A 21,947-nucleotide genomic window follows, 5' to 3' on the forward strand; every position below is an offset into this window, starting at 1 on the left:
ACATCCTCTCCGTGAGAGTAATAGTCTAAACGACTTGTAAGCAATCGTTGATTACAATTCTAAAGAGAATTAAAACACTTGTTGAACTCGGTTGAGTTAAGAAAATCTAGGCAATGTTGTCTAGTACCAGGAGTGGTGAGAATACTATCCACTCTAGGATAACAAAAGGTTATTCACTGACTAAGGAGAGCAAGAGTGGTGCGAATACTCATCCAGTCTAGGATAACAGGAGATTATTCATTGATTGAGGAGACCATGAGTGGTGAGAATACTCATCTAGTCTAAGGTAACAGGAGGTTATTCGGTGACTAAGAAGACTAGAAGTGGTGTGAATACTCAGTTGTAATCTTGTTGAAGATTATAGTAGAAATCACTCCAGAGGAGATTGAACGTAGCTTAGTTGGAGTGAACAAGTATAAAAATATATGATCAATTGCTATTTATCTCTTGTCTAAAAACGCTTCTCTTATAAAACCTGCAACTACATTTTTATTTCTAAATACAAGAACCTTCTGCACTAAACGATTATTGTTCAACTAAGGAAGTTCTTTACAAACAATGTAGTGTACATTCTAAATACCACGTTAAAAGTAATTATCTTTTACAATCATTTATAACGTCGAGCATTTAAGCATGTATTTGATAAATCCAAAACTCGACAAATGTGTTATTATGATGCAAGTCAAAAAACAATGGTGAAGATAACGGTCAAATAGAAAAAAAGGGTTTTGCTTTGAAAATAGTTTGGTACCTTCCAATCGTGACTAGACTTAAGCGTTTGTTTGCAAATCTAAAAGACGTTAAAAACCTTAGATGACATGCAAATGAGAGAACAACTAACAGGTTGCTTCGTCATCCAGCTGATTCAAAGCAATGGAAAAATATTGATAAACAATTCCCCTAATTTGGTCAAGAATGTAGAAATCTTAGGTTTTATTTAGCTATTGATGGAATGAACCTATTTGGTAATTTAAGTATCAATTACAGTTGTTGACTCGTTATATTGATAATTTATAACTTATCTTTGGAGTATGCATGAGAGAAGTACATGATGTTGTCTATAATGATATATGGTCCAAAGTAGCCTGAAAATGACATAAATGTTTATTCCAATCCACTAATTAAAGACTTGAAGTTGTTCTAGGTTGATAGGATTGAAATATTTCATATCTTCACTTCTGAAACTTTATCTTGATGCATGCAATTTTATTTTGCACCATTAATGACTTTTCATCTTACAATAATTTGTGAAGGTACAGTGTCAATGATCATAAAGCATGTTGTATATGTGAAAAAAAGATTGCATCTCATTAATTGAAACATGAAAGAAAGATAATGTATATGTCTCATTGGAGATTTTTACAATCTAATCATCTATATTAAAAATTAAAAAAAAAACTTTCAAAAGACATCAAAACAATAATAATGCACACTTACTAGTCTTCAAGTTCATGAAAAAATTAATAAAATATATCATTTATTTGAAAAAAATCCAGAAAAATCATCTCCTTAAAAAAATAAATCAATACTTCATATTGATCAAAATTAGATATTAGACATACATATAAAACATAACATATGTGAAATGTGAGAGAAATATTGGATTTTAGAGTCCGTCTTATTTATATAAGTTGGGAATAGATAAAATATTTGCATATGCAGCGAGCAAAGCATCGTACGTAAGCTCATAAAGTGGAAATGAAATTGCAACTTGCAAGTATAAAATTCTAATCAATACATAAATATGATTATGACCTTTGTCACAATCCATGTAGACATGGCAAACCTTCGTACATATCCATATTCATACACGATGGTTTGAATTAATGTTCCTTATTCTTCTTTTTCATTATTGTTTTTTCTGTTGAAACGTTTTCACATTAATTTATATATATTTATTTATATATATATATATATATATATATATATATATATATATATATATATATATATATATATATAAAATAAATATCACGTTCAACTGTGTTAATTAATTTTACGCAAAAAGCTATGAATTATATCAATTTTTTGAAAGACACGTATATATAAACACGCGTTTAGAATTTATATAAACTGTTAAATACGATATACTTAACCTAGTTAGGATAATGTCAATGTCTTTTGTTTTCTAATCTATTCATGTCCAATTACTTAGAACATTGTGGAGCAGTTAATTAATTACTTTCAAACTTGGACAGCAGGGATTGGTTCTAATTAGAAAATAAAGTACTTTTATTTAATGAATGTTACGCATATTAATTCCACAAGTAAAAATTAGGTATTATTTTTTATATTTTAAATAAAAAAATTATAGAATGAACTCGAAGGCCCAATTATTCCTACCTTTTATTATATATTCAAAAATAGAATTCAGATTACTGAAACAGAGAGGTAATTCAAATTTAAAAGTTAGAGATTATTTTTGAAAATAAAATAAGATGTATTGTTATGAATTAAAACAAAACACTCGAAAAAATTTATACGAAGATATATATAATTATTCTAATTTCTAAGTAATGACTATAGTTTATATATATATATATATATATTGGTAAAATGATAGTTGTAGAGTTGACCTGAATGGCATGACACACCAAAGTAGAAGTCATTCAGTCAAAACCAATGTTTAGTAATTCCGTCACTAATGAAAAAAAATTTTATATCTCTTAAAAACCGTGTTTTATACCTGTTTTCGAGCAGGCATAGAAGTAGGGACATAGAAAATTTTCAATTTTTTATATCTGCTCCTGAACTGGTGTAGAAAGAAAAGAAACTTTTTTCCTATACCTGTTGATGCTACAATAAATATAAAAGAATCTCACTTTTATATTACTAGTGTTAGAATAAGTATAAAAAATTGTTATAAAATGTATATTTTCCACTAGTGTGTTTCACTACTAAAACCTTTTTCCTTAAAAATATATATATATGTTGAGGAAATACTTCTTCTCAATACTTCTAACAATTATTTTCGATCATAAAAATCTAATATTAAAATTAAAAATAAAATATCAGATATCAAAAGAAAGTAGAAATTTATGTGTAAATTTTCTTTCTTTAAAACTACAAAATACCATATTATGGGTTTGAAAGACAAAAAAAAATTATCATTTTTTTATACACAAATATTACACCATGATATATCTTTCCAAATACTTTAAAGTATATTTCTCATACACGATTCCTTTTATTCCTTTAATAATTAAATAGTTTCGTAACACATTAATGATGAATCCTTATTGAGTTGATATTTGATAGGGAAAATATTGAATGATGAATCTTTAGAATCACAATTTGATGATAGGATAAGAATGTTGAAAGAGATAAGAATGATGCATGTTCATTTTGCAAGAAAGAACGTTTTCTTGCTTTCTTTCTTTTTTGAATAATGCATTAAAACAATATTTGGAATTACTGGTATTCGTTATCCAGTTCTTTAAGATTATAAAAAATATATGGATACCACCAAGCTCAAAAAGACATAATTAATAGCACTCTTCAATAAGATTTTTTTTATAAAAATAGTCCAAATTTACATCTATTTTAGACTATTATCACATATTCTTATTAAATCTCACTAGTTTGATATATTAGTTGTTATTTTATTTTTTATCATTATTTGTTATACTATTATTATTATTCAAGATGAAAATTATTCTAATAGAACATAAACTTTTTGAGTTGTCAACTTGACCCATCTTCTATGGGCTACTTCTAATACATTCTTAAAAAACTCCATTTTAGGAAGTCCTTTAAGTGAAAGCCAAAAAAAATTTTGAATCCCCAAAGTTCTTTCTCAAGTAAATTAAGATTAGGGTTAAGTGAGTTTAGTCTCATTACAAAACTTTAACTAATTTTTAGAAACATTATCATTTATATATGCATATAAAACTATATATTATATTAAATATTTTAATATGTTATAATTTTATTATATTTAAATCAATATTTATATATCATACTTATTATTATGTTAAATAAAATATATAATAACATTTCATATATATTTTTTTATATATCGTCATATAATTACGTTAAATATTTATTGATTTTATTAATTATTAACTTTTATAAAAAAAAATATTGATATTATATAATTACGTTTAGTGTGAGATTTTTGCATTTACTAATAAAGTCTAAGAATACATTAAATTATATTTTCTAGAATTAATTTAACATATTTAAGTTAAAGTTCAAACAATAATTTTTCACTAAGTTATATTTACTAATGAAATTGGTCTCAGACTATAAATGATAACGTTAAAGCTTTTATGTAATTATATAATTGTTGAGGTAACTGAAAAACAATATGTAGTCATTATTGAATCAAAACTAATATTAAATAATCAGATATTTTAAAAAATTTAAATTATGTTTTTTTATTTATTTTAAACTTTAATAATCTAACATCTTAAATTGAATTTCAAATAAATATTCTTCTAAAATATAATTAAATAATTCAAACAATAAAAAATTAACTTGAAAAATTAAATCAATATTTAAAGAAGGTATAACACTCAAAATAATAATCTGAAAATCACAATTATGGATTTGAACATTAGAGTTTTTTATTATTATTTTAAGGTAAGAAATGGAAAACGTACAAATTTTAAAACATTGATCTAATTTGTTGATTGAAGCAAGAAAAAACGCTTCATGTTTTTATATATTTTTGAAAAATTAAAAAAGTAATAATAATGATTAAATAAATAATAATAATTTACAGTAATCGTGCTGCTATAGAATATGGGTGGTTTATAATATCTTACTGTGTTAAAGTATTTGTGATTAGTTACCTTTTACTATGTGAATAATTTTTTAATTTTTCAATTTAAAATGTAATAAAAAAATAAAATTATGAAAGATGTATACAGATAACTTTACTTATACTAATAGCCTTTATATAATATTAATAATAATGACTATATAAAAAATGAATTATTATATAACAATCCTTTTTAATATTCAGATAATTTTAATATAAAAAATTATTTTAATTACTTAAAATAAGATTTAAAAGTGTATATTAATAAAAGAAAATTAAACTAGTAAGAGAGAAAAACGGGTTATTATTTGTTTAACAAGTTATTACTTCTAAAAAAAATGTTCATGGTTGACCCTAGTTCACAGGATTTTTGTAGATATTTGATTTTGTAGGCTTTTTCTATGGGGGCTTTTTAGTCCTACGAGTTTTTCTAACCCCAACTCACATGAATCAGGGTCAAACCATGTAAGAGGGACTAAATTGACGGATCTAAAATTATCCGTGTTGGGGTGTTGCTCCTCCACCATCCCAAGTGTTTATGTACCTCTCCACTGTTTTCTTTTATTCCAAAAATACTCTACATCTTTCCACTATTTTCTTTTATTCCAAAAATACCCTATACCTCTCCATTATCCTCAACAATCTTTTTCTTTCTCTCTCTACATTAATGGAGTATTCATGTGGCTTAGATTTAAACTTGTGATATATTGCCAAATATAAAATTCAGAGAAAACTTAAATATTAGTGCTTCTAAACACTTCTATTTTATAAACTTAAAAGTTAGATGCAAATACAAAATAATAAACATAATAATATTAATAGTAAATAATATATTATTATTATTATATACTAACTTTATAATGACGAAAGAACTAAATAAATTTCAAATCTTTAACAAATAACTTTTCTTTTATATTTTAAGTATTTAATAATTTTTTTATATTATTTATCTAATAAATTAAATACTTTATTCAAATTATTTGAGTCAAACATGTCGGTAAGTTAAAACATAATATAATGTTAAAAATTATAGATATTAAATGTAAAAAAAACACACATATATATAAAAAAAATTCTAGAAATTTAGAACAAAATTTTACCATTTATTAAGTAATTTGAAGAAAAAAAAATATTGAACAGTGAAAATAAGATTGAATCAAACTTATTTAAGGGAAAGTGTAAAGCAATATATCACAAGTTTAAATATGAGTCATGTGAATACTCCATTAATATGGAGAAAAAAAGAGAAAGAATGTTGAATATAGTGGGGAGGTGTATGGTATTTTTGAAATAAAAGAAAATAGTGGGGAGATATAGAGTATTTTTAGAATAAAAGAAAATAGTGGAGAGGTGCAGAAGTACTTCGGGTGGTGGAGGGAGCAACACGCTCCATGTTGATCCTATAAATATATGAGTAACCTTTAAAGGATACTCACTTCATAGTTGATACTTCACAATCTATAGATGGATCTTCCTCTCTCACCAAGAAGGAAGCCCTCTCCAAACAAAATTAGCAATCTAAATTCGGATAAAATCATATATCAATTCTTAAAATTGTTAAAGCAAAAAGTAATATTTAACATTATTAACTAACAATCTCTTTAGTCTCCAAAATAACAAAGAAAATAATTAAAGTAAGTTTCAATTTTTTTAGATTAAAATAATATATAAATTATATGTAGATTAGAACAATTTATTTTAATAATTATTTTAATTTAAAAGCTACTGAAATAAATTTAAAATTTTAAGAAAATATATATAAAAAAGAAACATTATTATTAATAAACCAAAAACAATTTAATTTTATCAAAATACCTATACAAAATTCATAAAGACCACATGTGGATCTAAATATCAAATACATTCAATAAATAAAATATTAAGTGATGTCTTTTGAAAGATTTGTATTAAATATGTTCTACTAAACACTAACGCGTGATTAAACACATACTACTTAGATTAACAAGTTAACCTAAGATAAGGGATTAGGTAAGTTCATCAGAATCCAAACCGCACATCTACACATGTCATGGTATGCACGAACACTTCTCTCAACTTCTCATCACATGATATCTTAATCTATGTAGCTTAGATTATCAACGAAGTAAAATGACATATATTATAATAATCAAACAATAATTCACATATTATCTTGTACATATGACCACAAATTGATCCAAGTCTTATTATTCTTAATAATCATTCTATACAACACAATTCATTTAAATGAAATCACAAATAAATTAAAAATATACAAACTAATATTCAATTTACATTTATTACATATATTCAAATATAATCCATAAAAAGAAAAGAAGCAAAAAGAAATAAACAAAGAATTTACTTTTTTTTATAGCTTAAGTAAAAATTGGCTTATTTTAACAAGAATATGACCAAATCAAAGATCGAGTTGTAGTGTTATATTCACTTTAAAAAGCCCTCCATTTAAGTAAAAATAAAGCTAAAAGTAAGGTTTAGTTTTTATTTTATTTTTGTTTGAACAAAAATATTGTGACCTCATAGAGTAGAATAAAAAAGTTTTCAAAGTTGTTATTCAAAATCAGTTTAAGGAATACAACTCTCAGACAATTTTAAAATTATCATTCTTCATTTATTTAGATTTAATCTTAATCATTCAACTCATAGGCTAATTTATAAGGAGGAAGTACATAAGGGAATTAACTAGTGTGTGTTATATAAGGGAGTTGGAGAAAAAGACTCAAGATATCACATGGGAGTTAGAGGAAGATATATCAAGGGCATATCCATGTCTTTTTCTTGGTAAGTACAATTTTTGGGGATGAAAATTTTGTGTTAGGAAGAATGTGAGATAAAATAGATTATTGTTAAAGTGCTACACAAAGTATTCTCACCACTCCTGGTATCCCTAGTCACACAAAGTAACCATTGTTACCCTGACTAGTTGAATTTCACCTACTCTTGATTGCATAGTATTATTCATCACTCTTGGTATCCTTAGATGTTCCTGGTATCCACTTGATACACTCATCTAGTTGAGTTTCAACCACTCTTGGTTTCCACTAAACAATTTTGATATCAACTTGATATGCTGCCTAGTAATCCTTTAATTCAATTGAGTTAATCAACAAGTGTTTGAATTCTCTTCAAAATGCACAATCAATCATATTTTTAAAGTTTAATATAGTATTATGAATTTATTAAATTATTAATGTTTTAAATAATTTTTGTATATTTTAATTAATTTGTTAGTAATTTAACTATTAATACTTTGAAATATTAATAAGTTTCTTTATAGATAATTATATAATAATATAAAACATAAATTTATATAACCTTTTTACTTAATTATTTTACAAGTATAATAATTTTTTTTGCAAAAAGAAATTGAATAAAAATATTATATTTATTAATTACTAAAAATATTAATAAAAATAATAATACCTTATATTTTCTATTAAAATAAATTAAAAATTAAACATATTCCTGTTATAATTTTGAGGCTATAAAATTTTTTATATTTTAACTAAAATTACATTTGAAATAAATATTTAACTATATTTATATTATTTTGAAGATATGTTAAATAGAAATTATAAAATCATACACTTAAAATTTTATGGTATAAATATATTTATTATATAACTATCTAAAAAATGAATCAATATCTTAAATAATTAAAATTTATATTATTAAAAAAAATCAGATTATTAAAAGATTAATTAAAATATTAATAAATGTCACAATAGTTAGTAATTTTAATAAATTCATAATATTATATTAAATTTGTTTATTTAATTATTATCAATAGTATCATGCTATAATATACTTAGTTAAAATATTATTATAATTAATTTTTAAAATACTTATAATATAATCACATATAATTAATACATACACACATATAAAGAAGAATTGTGTGGAGAATAAGGAAGATTTTCATTGCGATGTTTTTTCTGTTGAAAATTATTAAATATATTAATAAGTTTTAATAATGAATTAAATGTAAATATTATGTAATTAATTTAAATAATAAATTTATAATAAAATAAAAGGATAACATTAAATGTAAGTTTTCCATTTCATTTTAGAGTAAGTAAGTTTCATATATGCCAACAATTAAATATAAAATTTAATACACATTACATTGAAGTAAACAAAATAAATTACACAGCACGCTTTAAATGGTCTGACTGCATTTAAACAGTAAAGATGATTCAGAAAATAAAATTTTTAATGTAAAAAAGAAAAAATTTAATAACTTTGGCTGTGTACATTTCAATACGAAATTAATTATTTTTAAATATGACACTATTTAACTCTTAATGAACAATTTACACATCATGAAAATCCAGTTTCAACTCACAGGTAGAAGACGAATCTCATAAGCTTCCCTAATTCCCCTTTCATCACTCCATTATTTGGTAGTAACAACCAATTTCTCAATTTCTTTTTCTAAAAGAAAAATAAAACAAAACAAAACAAAATAAAATAAAATAAAATAAATCTCTCCCTCTCTCTGTCTCTATCTTCAGAGTGTGCTACAAACACATGCAGCCACAATTGTATAAATCCATTGAGAGAGCTCAGTTCGAAGAACAACACAGATTCGTAAGAGAGAGAGAGAGAGGCAGAAAGAGAAACCTCTCCTTAGTTCATTCCGCATTACCACCTTTGTGTCTGGTTTTTTCTTTCCTCGGACCGTTTTCGATACAGAGAGAAAGAAAGTGAGAAATGAGCGAGCGTGTACAACGTGGTTTCTTCTGTTTGTTCTTCTTCTTCCTGCTTCTTCTTGCGTTGAAGGTGAGAGGTTCAGTTTATGATGGGAATGGTGATTTTTTCACGGGCACATGGATGCTGGACAAATCGTACCCGCTCTATCAGCCGTCCACGTGTCCCTTCATCGAGCGCGAGTTCAGGTGCGAGGGGAATGGACGGCCTGATCTGATTTACACCCATTATCGATGGCAGCCGCTTGCCAGCAAATTACTCAGGTTGGTACCCTTTTATCATTACTTTCTCTTTTTCTCTCATACACTTTTAAGAATGATAACTAACCTAATTATTTATTTATTACCATTTTTCTTTTCAAGGAAAATTGCTTCCCTGTTTCTGACACAAACGCAGACCTTTTTCTTTACTCTTTATTTTATATTTATACCACCATTTTAAATCATTTTTAGATTATCTAGTTTAATTCCTTCTTATACATTACATATAACTTTCATCAGCTTTTCCTTTTGGTTCTCTCTACTTCTTTAATTCACAAATTTTGTACTCTTTCGTTTTGGATTTCATTAGTGTTATATTAGTTTTTTAATTTTGGACTGGTTGACTTCAAATTTTATATTTTACCAAAATACGTGTTTCATTCGCATCTCCATTCATTTTATTTTATATTTCTAAATTTTTTTAAAATTCTAAAACTATCCTCAATAATTAAAAAAATCTAACAATTTCAAAATTTGGTTAACAATTTTTCACTTTTTATTGAATTTCAAATCTGATGATAAATTTTTTAATTTTTTTATGAAGTTTTAAAATTTGATAAGAAAATTTTTATTTTATTTATCGAGTTTTGAATAAAAAAATTTCATTTTTTTTATTAAATTTTGAAATTTGATGAAAGATTTATTTATTTTTATTGAATTTCGATATCAGTTATACGTAATTTAGGTTGAAATTGAAGAGTTATGTGTGTGGTGGTGCTCCTAAAAAAATTGTCTGGTAACCGTTTTATTTTTGTGAGCACTGACTAATGATCAAAGTTTGATGCTGTACGACTACTCAAGATTCTTTAAAGATTACCAAATGTTTTCTCGTTTTTCTCAAAATGTATTTTAAGGTTATTTTAAAAAAATAAAGATAATTAATTTTCTTAACTTTAATAAAATGTTTATAAGTTATGTTTTTTTTTCTGCGTTACATCGTATATTTAAAGTATAAATAGCAAAAAATTATTTAAAATTTCACAAATATAGTACTTAAAATTGAAGGTGAGAATTATGTATTAATTAGTACTTTCGGTCTAGGTTTTGAACATTTATTAATATAAAACGACAAATATTGAGTACTTTTATTTTTCCAAACGTATGAAAGTAATTACTCTCAATTAATATTTATATTAAATATATGTGGTCCTCGTTTCTGTTACTTGTTTATTTTGACCTCGATTAATGACAAAATACTAAAAACGCATTATATATTTTTAAAATTATTAATTTTATAATAATTAATGATATTTTCTAATTCTCAAATAGACCAATGGTAAAGTTAAATAACTTCCAACATTTCTTATCATGTGATCCAGCCTGTAAAATGCTTACTAATGGGAGTTTTATTCTTAAAAAAAAAACGAGAAAGACATCAGCGAGGAAACAGAGGTTCCGAATGTTTGTTTGGCTTGGGGTGGAAAACGCGGTTTCACGTGCTCCCATAAAAGCACTTTTGCACTTGCTAAGCAAAAGTGCTTTTTAACATGTCAGTTACAAACCAACAACCCAACATTTCACTAGATTTCCATTTTCCTTTCCCCGTTTTTTTAACGTAGAAACTAAAACATCTGCCCCCATAAAAAAACAGTGTCAGTTGATTCACTCAGGTTCTCTCGTCCATGGTCGGAAACTCTTGCTTGTGTTTTTGCACTTTCCATTTGCCACCTTTTACATTTCATCTAATCCCCAATGTGTCCATTTTCCTTTTATACAAATTTATCTCTTTTTGGAGAACAACTTGAACTGGAAAGTGAAGTCAGCGGCAGATTGTAACAGTTGTTGAGTTTTCTATGTAGCTGTTTCATTAACTTTTTTCTGAAAAGTGATGTCAGTGTATTTAATTGATATTAAAATATTTAAAAAATAATTTTAATGTATTTTTTATTTATTATAGAAACAATATAAACTATAATAATGTCTATAGTTAATAAAATATTTGATATATTTTAATAAATGTGTCGTTGTTTTTTTATTTTTTTTAAAATTTCAAATTGTAATGTTTGGTTACAGATTTGATGGGAAAGATTTTCTGGAGAAGATGAGAGGGAAGAGCATCATGTTCGTGGGAGATTCACTGAGCAGGAATCAATGGCAGTCCTTGACTTGTTTGCTTCATTCAGCAGTGCCCAATTCAAATTATACTTTAACTAGAGTCGGAGATGTTTCAATTTTCACATTAACGGTATGATTTTCTAATCTTCATTATATGTTAAACTCATGGAAACACGTGCGTGTTTACTTTATTTTTATTCTAATAAAAATATATATATATGATTTCAATTCAATCATCAATTTTTCATATTATATTTTATTTAATTTATTTTTCTTATATTTAAGATATAATTGAATGACAATGTATAACCTGGAATATAAGAAAAGAATAAAAAATAAATAAAATTCACGATGGAAAATAAAAAAGGATTAAAATTATATTTTAAATTACTTTTTTTATGGTGATAAAATTTTATTTAATCCTATATATTGTTGATATAACTTTAAAATAATTATTTTAAAGTTAATAAACGTGTTATAAACACTAGTACAAAATTGGGGTGAACTACTATTACTATATGACAAACTTCTAGTACATAAATTCTAAGTAGCAACAAAAACAATAAATTTTGCATCTAAAATACGCTAGAAAACAGATGTGTAAGAAATTGTTTGTAGTGAAACCACAAGAGAAAGGTGCAAATTTGCAATGAATAAGTCAGAAGTGGTCCCTTTGATTTGCTTGTTCGTTTTCCTAAATTACTTGAGCAAATGCCCTCAGCTTTTTTTCTATTGATTAGGTAACATTGACATATTTTTACATTTTTAGATATAGAGTATAAAGATAAAATAATCATAAAAATATAATTTTTTATATTTTTTAGAAAAAGAAAAAATAAAAAAATAAAAAAATAAAATAAATATAAAAAGTTTTGGTGTATAAGATAATATTTTTCTATTGATTAAGTCTTTACGTGTCCCTTTCAACTCCTTTGGACTGCTATTTCATATGATAAATTGATAGTTATCATGGATCGTTTTACTCATATGCTGATTCATAATTTATGTTTAAAGTAAAACTATTTTGAAATGTTTCAACCTTTTTTTACCTCCAAGATATCGATATAAAGGTTTGAAATGCATGGTTTGTGAAGTGATTCTGACGCCAAAATTAGCGTAATTGAAGTGATTCTGACGCCAAAATTCCTTGATGTTTTTTATTTAATGATTATCTTAAAGGAATCTTAATTGATGAGTACGTATTTTATGAAACAATTTGCAGGAGTATAAGGTTAAAGTGATGCTAGATAGGAACGTGTATCTGGTTGACGTTGTGAAAGAGAAGATAGGGAGAGTGTTGAAGCTCGATACAATAGAAGGAAGCAAACTGTGGCAAGGGATTGATACGCTTATCTTCAACACATGGCACTGGTGGTACAGAAGAGGACCCACTCAACCGTAAGTTCATTAATTCTTAATTAAATCACTTTTTGGACATGAAATCACGTTTAAAAATCACTTTTTGCAAAATCATCTGAATTTCTTATAGTTTTCGTTAATTATGAAATGGGTTTGTAACAAATTGGTGAATTTCTCAGATGGGATTATATCCAACTGGGAAATAAAATCTTGAAAGACATGGATAGGATGAAGGCTTTTGAAGAAGCACTTAAGACCTGGGGTAAATGGGTTGACTCAAGCGTTGACCCTACAAAAGTGAAGGTCTTCTTTCAAGGAATTTCTCCATCTCACTACAAGTAAGCAAAATCACTAACCTTATTATCTATTTTATAATTTGTATATATTCTAATCAAATTAACGTTTTTTTATTTGAACATTGATTTTTCAGTGGCAGCCTATGGAACGAGCCGAGTGCAAAGACCTGTCTCCGGCAGCAGACACCGGTGCCCGGATCAACCTACCCCGGCGGATTGCCGCCGGCTGTGGCGGTGCTGAAGGGTGTGCTGAGAACAATCAAAACACCGGTGACATTGCTTGACATCACAACCCTATCACTGCTAAGAAAAGATGGACACCCTTCCATTTATGGGCTAGGTGGACCTACGGGAATGGATTGCAGCCATTGGTGTCTTCCTGGTGTTCCAGACACTTGGAATGAAATACTGTACAACCTTATTATTTGATTTCATTCATCATTTAATTGGGGGGTTAGTCGATTCTTATACCAAAAGAAAATAAAATTGTACACAAAAGAAAACTGGGTTGGCTTATGACCACACTCATTAATTGAAACATGCCTAATTAAGGTGAATAATATTAATAAGATTATATCATTCATCTTTATTTACTTCTTTTTTTACATCATTCTATTACTACGTATTATTCATCATAGGAAATAATTATTTATAATTTTTCCACCTTCAAGTTTATTAATTTAACATAATTATTAATTTATAATATTTATAAGCACTAATTTACTAATATTTATATCTACAATTCTACATATACACTCTTTATTTTTCAACGTACCTTATCCTTTTGTTAGTCACGCTGATCTCAAACTTGATCAACAATTTGAGCCAAACCATGTAACGTATTTGAGAAGGGGACTTTCCTTTCAGTGCAAAAGTAGTGGAGAGTCGATTACAAAAAATTAGAAAAAGAAAAAGTGAATTTAATGCGACTAAAATTTGATGGCATAATGATAATGCACTACGTCTCTAAGGAAAGAACGTGTGTGGTGGATAATCAGGTGATGATGTGCATGAAAGTAACATCATAACAATATAACATCTCAATCACAGATGCAACAACTAGAAAAAAATTACGTGAGATACAGTGGATTTTCATGTTCATGCACTGTGTTTCAATTAATGAAGTCATCACTAAAGTTGAAGTAGCATTTAGTCCACACATGTTTAACTTTTAACGAAAAGAAATCAAACATAACAAATATCAGTGACAGTTTTATACATAAAATATCATTATATAAATCGATTAAATAGGTTTCCGATGTCAAATAAAATATAGACATCGATTCTCTTGTCAAAAAATCTATATAGAAAATTGAAAAGTCATTATTTTATCACGACTTTAAAATTAAAGTTGTTATTTTAATTAGTTTCCGGAATGACTTATTGTCTCACAAGTAATAAGATTGAAGCAAACAACACTTATATTTTTTAAGTATATTACGATAAAATTCGTAGACAGTGGCCTCAAATACGTTAACAATTATTTGTGGCTATAAGCGAAGATAAGCAATTCCATTCAGATTGGGTTTGTTTAACTTTTCTAATATATAAATTATTAATTGGCAAAAAAATTCACTCACTATATGCTGATTTTGCTTTCAATTAGTTTCAACTTATGATTGATTAAATTTTAATGAAAACCATCAACTTTCGTGGGTGCGTATTATAGTGTCATGGAAGAAGAAAAATCAACCAAAACGTCCATGCTTTCTTACCCTATAAAAGTTATGTTAAATTAATACGTATTATAATGAAACGCTGCCTAGGGTAAGGTAAGGGATATGTGTGATTAAGAGAGAAAATCGACAAAAATTAATAAAATTGGAAAAAAAATATAAATAACACTGCCAGTAAAAGATGTCAGACCATGATCTTACGTAGAATGGTCCAGTACTAGATAATTTCCTACCACTAATTTCGTAGCCTTATCAAAACAAATACGCAATATAAAAGGTAGAATGAAATTCCACATTTTTTGTATATGAATGCTTTGAAACATTTAACAAAAAATAAATTTTAAATATTATTCAATTTTTTAATATTAATTTATAAGGGTAAATAAATGGACCACAAAAGGTAATTTGTAAGATAGCAAAAATGTTTTGTTTTGGTTAGATGTGATGAGTTGTTTTTGGGGCAAGAGGTTGAGGTTGTTACGTTAAGTCCAAGATTCTTTTGAGTGTCAACCACCGGAAGACACTTGCATGTATGTGTTGGTTGTTGCAGTGCCCCAATCAAAGTTTAAAACTGACAAAATTAGTTTATCTCCTTTTGTCGGCGGGATTCCCTCTCTAATCAAATATAACCTATATATGTACATCAATACTATTCATAATTCAATCAATTCTTAACTTCTATATGCATATACACTAATTTATGTCATTTTTTTTTCGATCATTAGATGCATGTAAGTTCTTAATTTTCTTGTCCAAAATGGAATTTAATAAAAAAATGAATATTTATATGATATCTTTCTTCTTCTTTTTTCTAAAACCATTACATTGTACTAACTAATCATAATAAAAGTAATAATACTTTGATAAGACAGTACTTCCTTTGTAATAGAATTTGTTCTATATTTAAACTAGCATAATTCATGATTACTTACTCAACTATTTAGTTAAGAAATGTCTCTGTTGCATAAGTTAACCAATGTTGATAGGTAAAAAAGTATGTATAATAAGAATATAGATATTATATTTCTGTTTCCACCCGTTGGCGAACCGTTATTGGATTATTTAATTTCTATTATTACAAACGAGATGTTTATACTTCAGCGTAAAGGAATGCATTGGAAGTCTCACATCACTAAAGATAAGGCCAATTTATAATATATATATATATATATATATATAAAAGTTATGTGTAAACCTTACTTTATAAGTCGATTTTGTGAAATTGAGATAGACTTAAAAATTTATTTTCTAATATTTTACTCGTTACCTTATTTCACGTTTCTAAATTTCTCTAGATCGCATTATAATCTACTAGATGATTCCATTCGAGTCAATGCAGTTTAGCTACTTTTTTTATTATTATCATTATATCCACTACTAGAATTAGACACATTTTTTTTGTTGATTTCTCTCGGAAAAAATTTCTTAGAAAAATACTTGTAAATATTTCTATGAATAATAGTTTGCAAAAAATTGGTGCTGCTTTGCCAAAAGTTTTTGGAAAAAAATTCTGTCAATTTTTCTGCACACACGTTCATTATTTATTCATTTATTTCATTAGTGTTTGAGTTAAAAACACAAGAAAAGTGGTTGATTTTTAAAATTTTCCTTTTGCAAAATTTCTCGTAAAAAAATTAATAGATAAATATTAATAATCTATTATCTATATAATATAAGAAAAGAAAATACTAGAAAATTAATTTTATTATCTATGTTTATTTTATTGACAAGTATCTTGTCGTGATTTTTTAGTTAATGGATGTGTATCTAGTTTCAAAGTGGTGAAATGAGTTTCAAGGTGGAATTCCTGAGTGTGATTTTAAGTGTTGTTAGAATGAGTGTAGGTAGCTCACTCTTGAGGGTTATTCTGATACGTTAATCGTCTTTCATTCTTAAGTACAGAAGATTAACATATGTGGTGTGGTGAGAGTAGTAAAACGTCTTAGTCTTGAGTGCTTCTAGTATGATCAAAGGCGTGGAACAGACTATAATCTTGTGAGTTTGATAGGATGAAACCCGTTGGCAATGACTTTGCAAAGCAGTAGAGGTCACAACAAGTGCACAACTCACCATAATTCGACATTCATTCCAAATCCGGATAATCCAATTTAAGTCTTGGTATGTTTTAGGATGTTTGATTTACTTATTTAATGTGATTTAAGTATGATGCTTAATATACAAATGTATATGAATTCTCTTTTGAATCTAGCTTAATTACCACAAAAATTCAAAAAAAATATAATTAATGATGAAATATTATTATAATATAAGATGAAAATTTTGAGATAAATGTTTTCTTATAAATAAAATTATTTTTATAAATAATAGTTAAATGAATGAATTAATTAATTAACACAAAAATTAAAAAAATATTAAAATATCAATAACTAATGATAAAAAATCTGAGATAAATATTTTTCTATAATTAAATTTTTTTATCAATAAAATTTAAATTAATTAATTAAATTAAAAATTAAAAAAGTAACAAATTATCAATAATTAATGTTGTGAATATAATAGTACTATAAAAAAAGAAAATTGAGATAAGTGCTTTTCCATAAATAAAATTATTTTTATCAATAAAACTTAAATGAATTAATTAATTAACATAAAATAAAAAAATATCAATAATTAATGGTGAAAAAAAATTAAGATAAATGTTTTCCGTTAATTAAAATTATTTTTATTCATAAAATTTAAATGAATTAATTAATTAATTAGCACAAAAATTAAAATAGTAATAAAATATCAATTATAATTAATGGTAAAAAAATTTATACTATAAAAATGATAAAATTGGATAAATGTTTTTCTATAATTAAAAATATTTTACTAATAAAAGTTAAAGGAATTACTTAATTAATTAACTTAAAAATTAAAGAAATAATAAAATATCAATAACTAATGGTGAAAAAATCTTATATAGTAATGCTATAATAGAAAAACAAAACAGGAATTAATTAATTAGAAAAAAAAATTAAAAAGTAACAAAACATCAATAATTAGTGGTGTGAAAATATTATACTATAAAAAAAGAAATTTGGGATAAATGTTTTCCCATTTGTCAATAAAATGTAAATGAATTAATTAATTAACATAAAAATTAAAAAGCAATAAAATATCAATAATTAATTGTGATAAAAATCTATGATACAAAATTTTCTTATAATAATTAAAATTATTTTTAGAAATAAAATTTTAATAAATTATTGAATTAATTAACCTTAAAATTAAAAGAATAATAAAGTATATCAATAATTAATGGTGAGAAAATGTTATACTATATATAAAAAAGAATTTGGGGTGAATGTTTTCCGATAATTAATTTCTTTATTAATAAAAGTTAAATGAATTGATTAATTAATTAACTTAAAATTTAAAAAAGTAATAAAATCTTAATAATTAACGGTAAAAGAAATCTTATACTATAATAATACGAAAAGAGTTAAATGAATTAATTAGTTAATTAACACAAAAAGTAAAAGAGTTATAAAATATTAATAATTAAGAGTGAGAAAATATTATATTAAAAAAAATTTAGGATAAACGATTTTCAAAACTAAAATTACTTTTATATTGAAGTGTTAAAACCCGACGTCCATCACAGTTAGTCACTTAGTGTCCAATCCAACCTAACTTCATTCATTAGCGAGTCAAAAAAATTTGAATTCGGTCTGACCCATTAAGAATTAATGGATAAAAAGTTTGGCTCACTGGTTTAATTATAATTTTTTTAAATAATAAGAATTACAAAAGTAATGTTGATATTATGCGGAAAGTTTCTTAAGCACATAATACATTTATGACGACTGTATTTTGGTCATATTAAATTTGGAAATTGATAGGTTTGTTTCAAACTACAGATTTTGTGGAAATTGCATATTACTTAGAGCAATAGCATTGTATATTTGTAACAAAAGTTAAAACACTCCAAATATTCTATTATTATATTTCTCGATAAAAAAGAAAAATATATTTTATTATATATATATATATATATATATATATATATATATATATATATATATATATATATATATAGAGATTTAGATATCAAGTCGTAATAAGATTGGAAGTAAGTTTAGTTGTGATTTAAAATTTAAAAATAAAATTTTTATTTTTATCTTTTTTTAAATTTAAATCATTTAAAAAAATTATTTTTTAAAATAAACCCAACACAATATAAGATTAGACCAAGTCAAATTAATTTAAAATATAATAAGTGAAGTTAAACCAGAACATTGTATTTTATTTAATCTCAGATGAATAATTGACTTTTCAACCTTAAGCTATTATTGCTTCAATTCCCTCTTGAATTGGTAAATTTTCACGCTCACTAGGTGATAAAATGTTTTCTTCCAAATGACGTTCATCCGTATTAGGTGTAAATGGAAAATTTGTCTATATTTAATTTATTGATTAGTTTCATCGTTTTTAATTCATGTCTAAATTACAAAGTTTAAATTAAATAATTTCATGAAATTAATTATTGTGAGGATTGTATGTTTTGTTAAATGAGGGAGTGTATTAAAATAATGTTTACTTAAGTGTAACTAATTATATTATGGAATATCATTTTTTTTATGAGGATTTGAATGTGAATCTTTGGACAACTGATATGATTTGAATGGTTCTGAAATTTTTGACCTGTATTATTGAGGGTTGAAATATGAATAAAGATTCATCGGTAAAAGATTTTTAAGTGTTGAAGTGTTAGTAAGAGATGGGATCTTGTGAATAAAAAAGAATGAACATGAGAGTGAGTGTGATAAAAGATTATCTCCTGAAAATATATAAGAATAAATTGAGGAAAAAAATTTTCAAGACAAAGTCAAAGATCAAAACACGTCTCCTTGAATCTTATAATATTCCATGAAGAAGAAAACTTAAATGAAGATCTTGAGTACAATCGAAGAATAATTTAGAAAATTAAATAAGTTGTAATTTTATTTTAATGTTACATAATGTTAAATTCGTTGGCCGAATCAGTTTTATGTTTGTTAAGCAAGCGGACTTCATTAGGCGAAAGTCTAGTCTATAATTTTTGTCTTTTGTTATTTTTATGTGTTTTGGGCTCTAGACTTTATTTTAAAGTTTTCAGATTATCTTGAACTTATATGTCTTTATATAGAGTTACTAAAAGCTTATGTAAACGATTAAGAAAAAGATTGTCTAGAGAGACAAGATTGTCTAGCAACTCTTATTTTGAAGTTTAACAAACGAACATTCAACAAAATAGTGTTTATAACTTAAATCGTCTAAAGAATATGTTTGATAAAAACGGTGTCAAACAATGTCAGCAAACATGAATAATATTTAGGTCTAATATTTTGGTAGGTCACTTTTTTCGTCCAGAATCTTAAATAGGTCCCCTACAAATTCGGTGTCTCAATTATGTCCTTATTTTTGAAAAATTGAAACAAATAGAGGTTTGTCGTCAAATTGGACAAACACCATTTAAGAGGCTCTTACGTGAGATGCTGACAGTATTTTCGCCTAAGCTAAACCTTCTCGCTTGGGCGAGATATGCACGGGAACATTTTCACTTAAGCTAAAACTAAGTTGACTGGGCGAGATTTAGGCTAAAACTTGGAATGCTTGATAACAATTGATTTTACGTGTTTTGTATGTATATTTTATGAATAAATCAACTTCTTCGTAGCTTTTACCTTGTTTTATCCTCAAGTTTAGTGAATTTTCTAGTTTTCTTGTGTTTTATTTAGTATATGCTTATTTTTACTTCTAATATCTTTGTTTGAATGTATGAAATAAATGAATAGGAATCAATTCTAGTAGAGAAAAACTAGCAAAAACTCAAGTGAACATGTTTTGGAACAATAAAAAATAAATTTGAAGCAAATAACAATGGACGCGTATAAAAACACTTACATTTTAGAACGTTATCTAAATTGTCAGGAACTGAGCGCCACTTTAAAGCACCGAGTGCCACCCTTACATAGAGAGCGCCACTTTACAGCACCAAGCGCCACCCTTACATAGAGCTCTGAATGGTTCTAGTGTTGAAAGGCGTTGAACGCTACTTTCAACCTTATTTTCAATTTATTACACACACAAACACCTCTCTACGTATATCCCCACACACCCTCACCTACTCACAACGTGAATGCATGTATTCACCCTCGTAGATACGTATGTGTACACAAGTATTCGTATTCACATATGCACAAGTATTCGTATTCACATATGCACAAGTATTCGTATTCACATATGCACAAGTATTCACAGATACACACACTTCATCCACCGACACACATCCCTCGTACTCTTTCACACGCACACATATATGCATCACGCACACACGTGTTTACACACACATATCTAATTTAGCAATAATAATAAATGTTTGTTTTTTTTTCTTTGCATTACACACGATAAATTTTTTTAGTCATGTCAATTTTATCATCTAGAAACTTTTTACTAAATGTACCATAAATCTCACCTTCTTTTCTCTCATTTCCTTTTCTTTTCACCTATCCCAATCTAAACAAGTCTAAATATCTTTTGCATTTTTGTAAATTGTTCATTTATTTTAATTTTAAAATTTGAGACTTGACTACCTTTTTTAATTATATATCCTTAATCTAATTAATATGGAGTGAATAATTAATTAATATAATAATTCATTAATATTTAGTGTGAAATAAGGAAAAGAGTAATTAATTTAAAATTGAATTAAAATATTCTTGTTTTAAATTGAAAACTGAAAAACAACTGTTATGAAGACAGAGATAGTTAACATTGAAGAGGTGATACGTCAGATTATTATTAAATACAGCAATTATGATTAACCCAGATTTGGGAAACC

General features: G+C 25.8%; 1 protein-coding gene across 1 annotated transcript; it reads left to right on the forward strand.

The window, feature by feature from the left end:
• Positions 1-9,326: 9,326 nt before the first annotated feature.
• On the forward strand, positions 9,327-14,034 carry LOC124845805 (protein trichome birefringence-like 41). Its single transcript, XM_088110605.1, has 5 exons — positions 9,327-9,738; positions 11,749-11,920; positions 13,013-13,188; positions 13,329-13,487; positions 13,580-14,034. Exons 1-5 carry the CDS (start codon positions 9,479-9,481, stop codon positions 13,872-13,874), a joined length of 1,062 nt encoding a protein of 353 aa, XP_087966731.1. The 5' UTR covers positions 9,327-9,478; the 3' UTR covers positions 13,875-14,034.
• Positions 14,035-21,947: the final 7,913 nt, after the last annotated feature.

The sequence above is a fragment of the Vigna umbellata genome, chromosome 3 (genome assembly GCF_029865625.1).
Source record: "Vigna umbellata cultivar VRB3 chromosome 3, Vumbellata_1.0, whole genome shotgun sequence".
NCBI classification, from domain to species: domain Eukaryota; kingdom Viridiplantae; phylum Streptophyta; class Magnoliopsida; order Fabales; family Fabaceae; genus Vigna; species Vigna umbellata.

Excerpts from the sequence above, each read along its gene's own strand:
- LOC124845805 (XM_088110605.1), top strand. The coding sequence starts at position 9,479 with ATGAGCGAGCGTGTACAACGTGGTTTCTTCTGTTTGTTCTTCTTCTTC. Across the intron at positions 9,739-11,748 it reads CTTGCCAGCAAATTACTCAG|ATTTGATGGGAAAGATTTTC; the intron begins GTTGGTACCCTT and ends GTTTGGTTACAG. Across the intron at positions 13,488-13,579 it reads ATTTCTCCATCTCACTACAA|TGGCAGCCTATGGAACGAGC; the intron begins GTAAGCAAAATC and ends TTGATTTTTCAG.